Source organism: Sus scrofa, chromosome 1, assembly GCF_000003025.6.
Source record: "Sus scrofa isolate TJ Tabasco breed Duroc chromosome 1, Sscrofa11.1, whole genome shotgun sequence".
NCBI lineage: Eukaryota > Metazoa > Chordata > Mammalia > Artiodactyla > Suidae > Sus > Sus scrofa.
This window is the reverse complement of record NC_010443.5, coordinates 187,531,476-187,544,421: the sequence shown is the minus strand read 5'-3', so window position 1 is coordinate 187,544,421 and position 12,946 is coordinate 187,531,476. Positions and strand designations below refer to the sequence as shown.

Below are 12,946 nucleotides of genomic sequence, written 5' to 3'. Positions count from 1 at the left end.
TCACTTCAAAAGTCCACTTATTTCCTGTATTTCAAAGTAAAGAGAGACAGTACTGGAGTTCCCATCAGAGCGCAGCAGAAATGAATCTGACTAGAACCATGAGGTCGGGAGTTTGATCCCTGGCCTTACTCAATGGGTTAGGGATCCGTCATTGCCATGAGCTATGGTGTAGGTTGCAGATGCGGCTCAGATCTAACGCTGCTGTGACTGTGGCATAGGCCAGCAGCTGTAGCTCCAATTCGACCCCAAGCCTGGGACCCTCCATATGCCAACGGTGCAGCCCTAAAAAAGCAAAGAAAAAAAAGAGGGACAGTATTTTTGCACTCATTAAAAGCACAGACTCGAACACCATAGTGCCTGGGTTTGAATCTTGGCTCCATTCTAGCTATGTGGGCTTTGACAAATTACTGAACTCCTCTATGCATCAGTTTCTTCATCTATAAAACTGGAGTTCCCATTGTGGCTCAGTGGTTAGCGAATCCAACTGGGAACCATGAAGTTGCGGGTTCAATCCCTGGCCTCGCTCAGTGGGTTAAGTATCCGGTGTTGCCATGAGCCATGGTATAGGTCAAAGACACGGCTCGGATCCTGCGTTGCTGTGGCCCTGGCGTAGGCCAGCAGCTACAGCTTGGATTAGACCCCTAGCCTGGGAACCTCCATGTGCTGTGGGAGTGGCCCTAGAAAAAGCAAATAAATAAAAAATAAATAAATAAATAAAAATATAAAACTGGTACATTACCATGTGTTTTATAGGGTGGATTGAATAAGTTAACATATATAAAGCACTTATATCTGTACCTGGAATACAGTAAGGACTTTGTAAGTATTAGCTACTATTTTAGTAGAAGGTATGTTTGAATAGACATTAGCTTCCAAGTAGTCATGCCATTAACCCAAAATATCAAAAATTACAAATTCTTTTATGTTGAAAATTGTTCATAAATAATTCATCAAAATTAAGGAAGAATAGCAAAGACACTAAAAGAAAAAACAGCCAACTAGATTTGAAGAGCTAGTGTGAGAGCAAAAATAATTTGTTCCATTTTTACAATGATGGATCTGAGAGACTTTAAATAAGTATATAACCAAAGTAAATAACCAAATTATTGACTTAGAACACACAACTCTGCAATTTTCATTTATCACAGCCTAGTTCAAAAGTACATAAAAAGTACTCTAAAGTACTTTTCCTAAGACACAATGATATTAAACCAATCAAAATCCTTGAATTCTTTCATTATTATCAATGTCTATGACATCTAAACATTATTTTAATTTCATTTCATTTATGGTAATACATTGTAAAATACCAAGAGAATGTTTCCTGTAAGTGAAACTATAGCAGGAACAGGAACCCATCATTTCAGAGACTGCTACTACACAGAGTAAGACACATTTTGAGGCCCTAGCCACAAATACAAGCAACACAGGAAGGAAATGGTGGGTGACTATTTTATCAGTCCCATTTTGTAAGTTCTGATCAGAATTTTAAAATTTACCCATTATTCTGTTGGGTCTTACCTAAAAGAATCGCCATAGGAATTAGATGACCTTCCAATGTACCCGAAAAAGTAGGCATTTCCCTGCTTGGGCTGAACAAATACTGCTGATCACCAGGAGACAGCGTAGTAATGGAATGTTGCAGTTTAGAATCCACCTTTGTAGGTTTTGTTGCATAAAAGTCAGTTTGTGTTCTTATTGACTTTACTTTAGTGCCTATAATAAGCATCAATGGAAGATATTTTTAAATATTGTTTGAACATTTACTATCCAGTCATCTAGAAATATAGAAACTCTTCTTTACAGAATGATCTCATTCTACATAAGGTTACAAGGCCCCAAAATAGAACATGTAAACCAGGAGGTGGCAAACTTTTTTTTAAGTGGCCAGATAGTAAATATTTTAGCCTCATGGGCCATGTGGTCTCACTGGCAACATCTCAACTCTGCTGCTGTAGCATGAAAGCACTCATAGACAATACATAAATTTATGAGCATAGCTATCTTACAATATAGCTTCCTTTACAAAAATAGGCAGCTGACCTGCAGTCCATGGTTTCTGCTATTTTGGGGGCGGGGGGCGGCTGCCCCTGAGGCATATGGAAGTTCCCAGGCTAGGGGTCAAATTGGAGCTGCAGCTGCCGACCTACACAACAGCCACAGCAACTCGGGATCCAAGCTGCGTCTGCAACCTACACCACAGCTCACAGCAAAGCGGGATCCTTAACCCGCTGAGCGAGGCTGGGGATGGAACCCTCATCCTCATGGATCTAGTTAGGTTCGTTAACCACCCAGCCACGAAGGGAACTCCCAGGCCATTGTTTCTTAACCTCTGAAAAGATGTAACAACTTGCGCGACTACTACGATAGAAAAAAATAAAATGACTTAGAAAAAAATGTTGAAGATTTAAAAGATACTCAGAAGAGTTCCTGCCATGGCTCAGCAGTTAACGAACCAGACTACTATCCACGAGGACTTGGGTTCAATCCCTGGCCTTGCTCAGTGGGTTAAGAATCTGGCATTGCCATGAGCTGTGATGTAGGTTGACTATGAGGCTCGGATCTGGCGTTGCTGTGGATGTGACATAGGCCAGCAGCTACCCCTCTGATTTGACTCCTAGCCTGGAAACCTCCATATGCCGTGGGTGCAGCCCTACAAAGACAAAAAAAAAGATACTCAGAATGTATTCTTTAACTCATTACATTTTTTCCCTGTAGTTATAAAAAAGTTAATGATCATTTTTGGAATTAAATTTTTTTTCATCTTCTCATTATTATGAAAAACCAATAACCTTTATCTTTTGAAATTATGTACAGCAATCAAATTCTATACTTACCAAAAGTCTTACAGAAGTTACTATCATCATGCATTTTTTTTAATTCTTGTGAAGTAAATATAGACATTAAATCCTGAATTTTTTAAAAACTGGATATTTTGGGAGTTCCCTTGTGGTGGAGTGGATTAAGGATCTGGCATTGTCACTGTAGCAGCTGGGGTCACTGCTATAGTGAGGGCTCAATCCCTAGCCCAGGAACTTCCACCTGCTGTGAGTGCAGGAAAAAAAAGTTGAGAATTTTTCTGATTATCTATCTCCTTAGAGAAGTACATAAATTTCTATGGAATCTAAGAAAAGTGAATAAAAGTAAAAGTGTAAAGGAAAAGAAACTAAAATCTCTTCTAAATAAATTACTGATATTACTACATTCTCACTTTTAATATGTAATTTTATAAATCTAGACTTTTAAATATAGTTTACATATAATTTTATAAATCTAGACAGGAAGAAAAATTTTAGCACCACATTTATGTTTTTTCATCCTGTTCTCAAATATTCATTCACTCAGCTGAAAGAATTTTTCTTAAATGTCTATTTAAAATACACTTTATCAGCATTTAAAATGTTTTAGGCAGGTGTTTGAATTGTGGTGCAGCAGAAATGAATCCAACTAAGAACCATGAGGTTTCGGGTTCAATCCCTGTGGGTTAAGGATCCAGCATTGCCATGAGCTATGGTGTAGGTAGCAGAAACGTCTCGGATCGTAGGCCAGCAGCTGTAGCTCCGATTTGATCCCTAGTCTGGGAACTTCCATAAGCTGTGGATGCGGCCCTAAAAAGCAAAGAAAAAAAATGCATTAGGCATCATTCCAGATGCGGGAAATATAATACAATAAACCAACTATACTCACACAGCTTACAGTCTAGTAAGGGGAAAAAAATCAAACAAATAAAAACATAACATCAAATAGTGAAAAGTGCTATGAAGAACAATAAGGCAGAACAAGGGGTTAAGGAGGACGAGGTGGTAATATTTTGGACAGGATGGTCAAGTAGACCTTTCTGAGAAGCTAACTCTGAGGGCAGAGATCAAAAGAAGTGAGTGAGGAGTTCCTATTAAGAACCTGACTAGTATCCATGAAGATGCAGGTTTGATCCCAGGCCTCAATCAGTGGGTTAAGGATCTGACATTGCAGTGAACTGTGGTATAGTTCGCAGACAAGGCTCAGATCTGGTATTGTTGTGGTCAAGGTAGACCTTTCTGAGAAGCTAACTCTGAGGGCAGAGATCAAAAGAAGTGAGTGAGGAGTTCAAGTTAAGAACCTGACTAGTATCCATGAAGATGCAGGTTTGATCCCAGACCTCAATCAGTGGGTTAAGGATCTGACATTGCTGTGAACTGTGGTGTAGTTCGCAGGCAAGGCTCAGATCCGGTATTGCTGTGGCTGTAGTGCAGGCCAGCAGCTATTATCTCTGATTCAACCCCTAGCCTGGGAACTTCCATATGCCACGGGTGTGGCCCTAAAAAGACCAAAAAAAAAAAAAAAAAAAAAAAAAAAATGAGTGTGCCATGCAAGTGTCTGAGGGAAAAGCCCTCCGGGCAAAGGAAATAGCAGGTTCCAAGGCCCAAGGAAGAGCCTATGTCTACAGGTTCTCAAGCACTTCTACCAATAAAAAGGGTTTGCTTAATAAAAGGTTGCTTAATAAAGAGATTTTTGGATTTGAAAGCATTTTAAAACTTTGAGTTATCTTTTGCAAAGGCTTTCTAAACCTCAATTGTAAGTTAACAGCAAGCTCCAAGAAATGAGGAAACTTTAGGTAAATATCATCCATAAGCTTACTAAAATAAAAATCAGTATGATTTCTAGATAATCCAATACCCCATAAGATCACCTAACTTTAGGAAAGGAAAACTAAAGCAACTGGCACAGGTCCAATTTCCATAAGCACTTTTATGATAACGTACAGTACATGGTTTATCTTTCTGTTTATAAATAACCATGATGGACCAAGGTCTGCAAGGAAATGTCTACTTTCTCAAGATTATAATTTAAACTGCTTAAAATGCATCATCTCATAAATTTTATCATGCTTTATCTGAATATAGCATCTAATACTATATTTTTCCCCACTTATTCCTATCTTGAATCTGGTCTGCTTTTCCCTACTCTCCTAGAAGGAAATGTTTTTCCATTCTTAAGCATTATATAACTTGAACTGTATTTATAAATAATAAATAAAAAACTAAAATTAGGAGTTTCTGTCATGGCTCAGTGGTTAACGAATTCGACTAGGAACCAAGAGGTTGTGGGTTCAATCCCTGGCCTCGCAGGTTAAGGATCCGGTGTTGCCATGAGCTGTGTAGGTCACAGATTCGGCTCAGATCCTGCGTTGCTGTGGCTCTGACATAACCAGTGGCTACAGCTCCGATTCAACCCCTAGCCTGGGAATCTCCATATGCCATGGGTGCGGCCCTAAAAAAGACAAAAATAAATAAATAAATAAATAAATAAATAAATAGCAGCACTTAAAAAAAAAAAACTAAAATTAAACTTTATATATTAAACTACTATCATAAAAAATGCAGTTTACCACACACCAAAAAAAATGAGATTCCTTACCTTTAACTCGTTCTATTACTTTTGGTCTCTGCGGTCTGAACTTAGGAGATGGAGAATTAAATCTGAGATATGGTCCTTTTTTAAGAGTGCTGCGGTGACCCTGATAAACTGGTTTTCCATAAATTTGTAATGTATAATCGTTGTCTTGTACCTCTGTGGTTGCTTTCAAAAGTCCCTAAGTACAGAAAATTATTCAATTCAGCATCAAAACAGTCACCAAACACTTATCTCATTTTTCTAAAGCCTCCTTTTGCCAGCATAAGTACAACATTAAGAATGATCATAGGAGTTCTCTTGTGGCACAGGGGTTAAGGATCTGGCATTGTCACTGCAGCAGTTTAGGTTGCTGCTGTGATGCAGGTTCGATCCTTGGCCCAGGAATATCCACATGCTGTGGGCGTGGCCAAAAAAAAAAAAAGAATGCTAAGGTTGAGAAAGTTCTCTATTTTAAATGGCTCTTAACTTCTGCCGATAGTTCTCAAACTATAGTTTTAAAGTTTTATAGTTTTCAAAATTAAATACAAAAAACTATGGTTTTAAAGTTTTACAGTTTTCAAAAGAATATTTTTTAGTTTTCAAAATTAAATACAAAAAAATCATCCACCCAAGAAACATGAAGGTTCTTACAACTCAGCATATTTTCAGCACCAAAAAGGTTTAAACACGTTTTACGTGTTTAGTACTTTCAAGTACAATGAAATAACATAAACTAAGTGCTTAAATAATTTTCTACATTCCTGATCTCAGCTTCAATCATAATCTAAATGCCACAGAAAGGCAGAATTTATTGAGCATCCACTAAGTGCTAAGCACTGAATTAGACGCTTTATTAATCTATTCAACAATCTACGCTAGGCATTAAGTTACAGCTTTGAGAAGCCAAAAAATTCTCTCTGTAACGTAGAGTACCAGGCCTCCCTCGAAATCACTAGGCAGTAAACACGTATTTGTTAAAATGGAAAACAAACAAGCCACATACACACACACAGATGAAATACAGGAGTTCCTGCTGTGGCGCAGTGCGTTAAGGATCTGGCCTTGATGCAGCTGTGGTGTCAGTCACAGCTGTGGCTCAGACTCAATCCCTGGCCTGGGAATTTCCGTATACCACAGATCAAGAAAAAAAAAATGAAATACAATTTTGAATACCATGAACTAGAGAACCTAATTTTTGGACTAAATGACTCCATATACCTGACTGAAATACTATAAGTGTGAAATCTCAGAAGGAACTGTGTATTTTGTACAGTGATTTCCAACAATGGATATCCAAACCCCTGAATATCAACAGTTTAAAGACGGTTTACATCTGTATCGTCATTCATATTTTTAAAACATTTGCATAGTCATTTCATTATTTATATCTTTAAAAAACAACCAATTACAACATTTACGTCACAAAATCTAATTCAGATCTTACTTCTTTTCTCTCTTTCGGTAAGCTTGAAGCAGCCATGCTCCTTGTAGGTGGATTTCTAAAACACTCCTCTTTTGGCCTTTGAGAATGTCTTCTCGGAAATAAAGAATTATTTACAGTTTTACCTTGTGTGTTTGTTTTAATATCTTTGCTCATATTCTGAGTTCTCTTGGTCCTTTGATTCTTTTGATCAAATTTCTTTTGTTGATAATCTTTTCTTGCCAGTTCATCCTTAACACAACCAAAATCAGAATTACTTAAAATCTATCCAAGCAGCAATGCTTGCATATCAAAAGATCTAGGAATTATTTTCTGCTGTTACAGACATAAAATTTAGCAGTTTTAAATGCTTTCTAAATTATATTAGTTTACATATGAATAAAAATTCTTTGTAAAATAAAGAAAAAAATTAAAACAATGGCGTTTTGGAGTTCTCATCAAACCAGCACAGTGGCTAAGGAAGCCAACTAGTATCCATGAGGACGTGAGTTTGATCCCTGGCCTTGTTCAGTGAGTTAAGGACCCAGCGTTGCCATGAGCTGTGGTGTAGGTCACAGATGTGGCTCGGATCCCACATGCTGTGGCTGTGGTGCAGGCCAGCAACTGCAGCTCCGACTCGACCCCTAGCCTGGGAACCTCCATGTGTCATGGGTGTGGCCCTAAAAAGACAAAATAAATAAATAAATAAATAAAACAATGACGTTTCATGGAGAAGAGAGAATGAGAAATAGTAGATGGGGTTCAGAGGTAGAAGGGCAATTTTTTCATTATAAACCTTTTTATACTTTTTGATGTTTAACTATATGAAGATAGTAACTGTTCAAAAAAATAGTTTCCAAAAAGTAAACAATCTTGTAATAAATCTCTGAGATAAATATGTATAAATTAAAGGTACCTGAAGGGTTATTTATTTATTTAATTTATTTTTTATCTTTTGTCTTTTTAGGGTTACGGCATATGGAGGTTCCCAGGCTAGGAGTTGAATAAGAGCCACAGCTGCCAGCCTATACCACAGCCACAGCAATGGTATAGCCACCAAGTGAGGCCAGGGATCAAAACCGAGTCCTCATGGATACTAGTCGGGCTCATTAACCACTGAGCCATGACAGGAACTCCCTACCTGAAGGTTTTTTGTTGGTTTTTTTGTTTGTTTTTTTTTTGTTTCTTTTTCCGCTTTTTAGGGCCATACGCGTGGCATATGGAGGTGCCCAGGCTAGGGGTCTAAACTGAGCTACAGCTATTGGCCTACGCCACAGCCACAGCAACACAGGATCCGAGCTGCCTCTGTGATCTACACCACAGCTCACGGCAATGCTGGATCCTTAGCCCACTGAGCGGGACCAGGGATCAAACCCGCAACCTCATGGTTTCTAGTTTGATTTGTTCCTGCCGCGCAATGATGGGAACTCCCCTACTTGAAGGTTTAAACAAACATATTTTGCATGGAATCCACAGTTACAAAGTAACATACATTGCTAGTTGTCTGTAGAACCAGATTATGAACTCCAAGTCTTTTTATTCTTAGCTCAACTTTTCTTCTAGTGTTTCATATAATAGCTCACATAATTCTTTATAACCACATTACAGATATATATTCTTAAAACAACAGTGTTTAGAAGTATATTTTAGTGTTTACTGCTGTGGAAACTGAACTGACACTTCATCTTGCTACCACTGTAAGCATATACACTTATCTTACAGTCAGGAAAAAAACACATTGCACCCCATAAAAATGAGTGACTTTGTTTAGCTTTGCTTCTTCTAATACACAGAATTTTAAAAGTTTCCTTTAAATTACTGATCCCCTAATATTAACTCTCCTGGATTTTTGCAAAGCTAATGTCTGAAGATACACCGTGAACTGTGTAGAGGTGAGAAAGTGGTGGTTTTTCCATCTGAAATTGATTCAACTTACTCGTATTTTAGTTATTGTTCACAATTTGCCAGAAAAGAGCCATAATATAATTTATGAGACAACGCACTTGTTAAGTAATATGAAACTTATTTTTAAGTAAATGTAAAGGATGACAGAGTGAAATTAAGAATCATGAGTGAGGAATTCTCTCAAGGCTCAGCAAGTTATGGATCTGGCATGTTACTACTGTGGCTCTGGTTGCAGTATGGCAGAGGTTCAATCCCTGGTCCAGGAACTTCTGCATGCTATGGGTACAGCCAAAAAAAAAAAAAAATCATTAAGTAGATTTATAAATTTTGAGGATAAATATTATACTTATAAACTGGAATCAATATTAACTACTGAGAATTGGCTTAATTGGTTTTTTCCAATACCTACTTGAATTTCTGCAGAAATAGTTTTAATCCAGTCATCTACTGTCTTTCTGATCCGAATCTTTTCTGGTATCTCTCTAAAAAGAGAAAAAATAATTTTATTAAATTAATATTACATATCCTAATAACAGATCTCTTGCTTGGTTTTAAATCTACTGTGTAGCACATTATCCTTTCATCTGAAAAGGAAAAACCAATGTTATTAGTTTCATTAAATGTTTGAAGGATGTTTGAAAAGGACATGCTAATCATAGAAAATATTTACCAAAACGAGAAAAAAAATTAAAGGGAAAATTGACATCTATGAAAATAATAGCAATGTGTGTATATACAAATTCTAGCTTTGGAGTCTACATTGTTAAAAGCAATGAAGAATTTTTCTAGATGTTAAAATACATTAAACAAAGTGTTAAGAAAAAAATTGAGAGCCTGTAACCTGCCAGTTTCATAAAAAACCCTGGGATGTCAACACCCTGTCCTACCTGTTGGTAGACAGGGCATTGATAAAGGAATACATGGCAGCTCCATCCTTTGCTCGAATAATAGCTTCCAGGTTTTCTTCAAGTACTTTTTTATTATTTTGTACCCCCCTCAAAATCTTCTCAGCATCTTTTAGTACAGATCTTGTACTGGTTGTTTGAAGCTTTATGGAATTCTGTGGTAAGTCAGCAAGTCTTGATACAATCTGAGATTCTTTTGGCTTAAAATATAAAAGGGTAAAAATATTACCATGTAAAACTCATATTAATTATTTAAATCCAAAAAAGAGCTATTATTATAGTTGGGGCACACACTATGCCAATACAATCTAAAGAATCAATATGTCAAACTGAAGAGATTTAAAAGAACACCTGACAGAGTTCCCACTGTGGTTCAGGGGGTTAAGGACCAGAGATTATTTCCATGAGGACGTGGGGTCAATCCTTGGCTCCCTCAGTGGGTTAAGGATCCAATACTGATGCAAGCTGCATCATAGGTCACATATCCAAAGTTGATGGGGTTTATGGCGTAGGCCTCAGCTGAAGCTCCAATTCGACCCCTAGCCCAGGAACTTCCATATGTAGCAGGTACAGCCACTAAAAAACAAAAAAAAATTCTTGGCAATTAAAGTTTCTTTCCATTTAGAAGAACTAATATGAATGTTTAGTGAACTAGGGCTATTAAGTTCACAGCAATTCAGTGGCCAATAAAAGCTGTATCTGGTGAAGAATATTAAAACATAACGAGGGCAAGTTGGCTCTAGGTAAGCAGAGTGGACAATGTGAACTGGATAAATGAGGGCCATTCATAGTTCTCCCTCAGCCTTCCTTCCTCTCCAGTAGAAGCTGGAGAGCTACAGGTGGCCATGTGATTCAGTCTCAGCCAAATAGCAGCAGGTAGAAATCACTTGGTAAGGGCTTTTGAAAAAGTTTTGTAAGGGCATCAGGTTGGGCTGACATGCCTTTTTCAGTGCATTGTCTTCATCCTTCCTTTTGTTTTCTGTCTTGATAACTTTTTAATTTCTTTGTAATTTTTACCTTTACTAATCAATAACTTTAACATCTTGCTCCCACCTTACCTGAAGTATGCCATTTGTTTCTTTCTTGTTTTGGCCAAGATCATGAAGAATATCATCAGACTTCTGCATGGTCACTTTAGCTCTTCCTAGTTCTTCATAAGAAGGAAATCTTTGAGTGGATAGAGTATCAATGCTGTAAAAGATTTAAAAATAAAATTTTCTAAATTGTCATAAATTCAGTAAATATTTGATTATGTAAATCTTTGATACATTCTGAGTTATATGAATTCTGAATGATGTCTTATTAAAATTGTACAGCGGAATTAACCAGTTAAGTAATTAAACATATGAAATACCAAAAATTACAAGAAGCAAAATTACCCTGGCCAGACTGGTTTAGGAAAAGTATGAAAAGAGAGGAAAAGTTTTGCTTTGAAGAAGCTAACATGCAAAGCACTTCTAGAATAGAGGAGTAAGAACCTCTAAAAATCCACTCCTGCATAAAAGCAAAGAGAACACTAGCAAACCTGGTCAAATCAGCTTTTTCAGAACTCTGGAAATTAAACAAAATCTTGCACACTCCAAGGAACACTGAATTAAGAAAATGAATGATAAGAAGAGCAAGTTTTAGGGCATTTTAAACTTGTCCTATTTCCAGAGCTCTTTCCCCAACTCTGTGGTAGCTTTGAAAACCAACAAACAGCCTTACGACCACTAACAAAGGAAAAACAAGTTTAGAGAGCCTCAAAATGTCCCATTGACAAAGTTTCTCTTTATGCCTGACTCAGAGCTAGCTCAGTGAGAAACCCCACACCTAGATCATTTTTCAAAAACAATGGCAATTATTTAACATCTTTGCTGCCTGAGATGGTCATATCAGTTGAGGCAAACAGGAGGATGGCCAATAAACTGAAAACCTCGGGAATGAGATGTCCATGGTGGAGTTTTGAAAAGCTCCAACATGTTACTGGGAATCTAGAAAGTCATGTGCATGTATAAAGCTGTGCTCATGTACAAGACCAACCTAAGAAGGATATAATCTCTCCCATCTAGCTGACCTTGGGCTCTGTGCAAATGGTAAGTTAAGGTTAAGAAAGGTTTATAGGAGTTCCCGTCGTGGCGCAGTGGTTAACGAATCCAACTAGGAACCATGAGGTTGCGGGTTCGATCCCTGCCCTTGCTCAGTGGGTTAACGATCCGGCGTTGCCGTGAGCTGTGGTGTAGATTGCAGACTCGGCTCGGATCCTGCGTTGCTGTGGCTCTGGTGTAGGCTGGCAGCTACAGCTCCGATTCGACCCCTAGCCTGGGAACCTCCATATGCCGTGGAAGCGGCCCAAGAAATGGCAAAAAAAAAAAAAAAAGAGATGTTTATAAACTGGCAGAGCACTGAAACTGTGCCCCCCCCCCACACACACACAGTCTCTTGGCAAAGAGAGGGAGTCTTATTCATTTGAAACAGTTAAAGAAATCTCTTCCCAATCAGTAGCAGACTTAGATAACCAATTAGATTTGCTGTACATGATAAAAAATACAAATTACAGAATTAGTCCAGGAAAATCACTATAAACAAAGTTACAAGAAGAACAACAACAAACATCAATAACAAACCCTGTTGGAAGAATATGATTTCCAGTACTGGCACATTATATCATTTAAAATGTCCAGCAGCGTGTTAGGGGTCCAGCATTGTCTCTGCAGCAGTGCAGATTCAATATCCAGTCCAGCATAGTGGCTTAAGGATCCCATGTTGCCAAAGCTGTGGCACAGGTTGCAGCTGCAAATCAGATTTGATCCCTGGCCTGGGAAGTTCCACATGCTGTGGGTGCAGCCAAAAAAGAAAAAAAATAAAATAAAGTGTCCAGGAGTTCCCATTGTGGCTCAGTGGATTAAGGACATGATGTAGCCTCCATGAGGATGTGGGTTCAATCCCTGGTCTCATTCAGTGAGTTAAGTATGCAGCTATGGCATAGGTCACAGACGTGGCTTGGATCCCGCATTATTGCGGCTGTTGCATAGACCTGCAGCTGCAGCTCTGATTCAACCCCTAGCCTGAGAACTTCTATATGCTACAGGTGCAGCTGTAAAAAAAAAAAAAGAAATTAAAAATAAAATGTCTAATTTTCAACAAAATGTTCTGAGACACACAAAGAAATAGGAAAGTACAGATTAGACACAGAAAAAGCATAGGCAACAGAAACTGTCCTTGAGACACTCCAAGTATCTGACTTACTAGACAAAGCCCATAAATTAGCTATTACAATTAAAGTATAAGAATGAAGTCTCACCAAATAGAGAATATCAATAAAGTTAAAACTAATTTTTTAAAAAGAGAAATTCTGGAATTG

At 37.8% G+C, this 12,946-nt stretch overlaps 1 protein-coding gene across 1 annotated transcript in view; it reads right to left on the bottom strand.

The window, feature by feature from the left end:
• Positions 1-12,946, bottom strand: part of KIAA0586 (KIAA0586 ortholog) — a 137,799-nt gene that overhangs the window by 98,071 nt on the left and 26,782 nt on the right. The window contains 6 exon segments of the mRNA XM_021102647.1: positions 1,522-1,716; positions 5,398-5,572; positions 6,818-7,045; positions 9,108-9,180; positions 9,586-9,803; positions 10,662-10,794. Of these exon segments, the coding sequence (XP_020958306.1) occupies positions 1,522-1,716; positions 5,398-5,572; positions 6,818-7,045; positions 9,108-9,180; positions 9,586-9,803; positions 10,662-10,794 (1,022 nt within the window).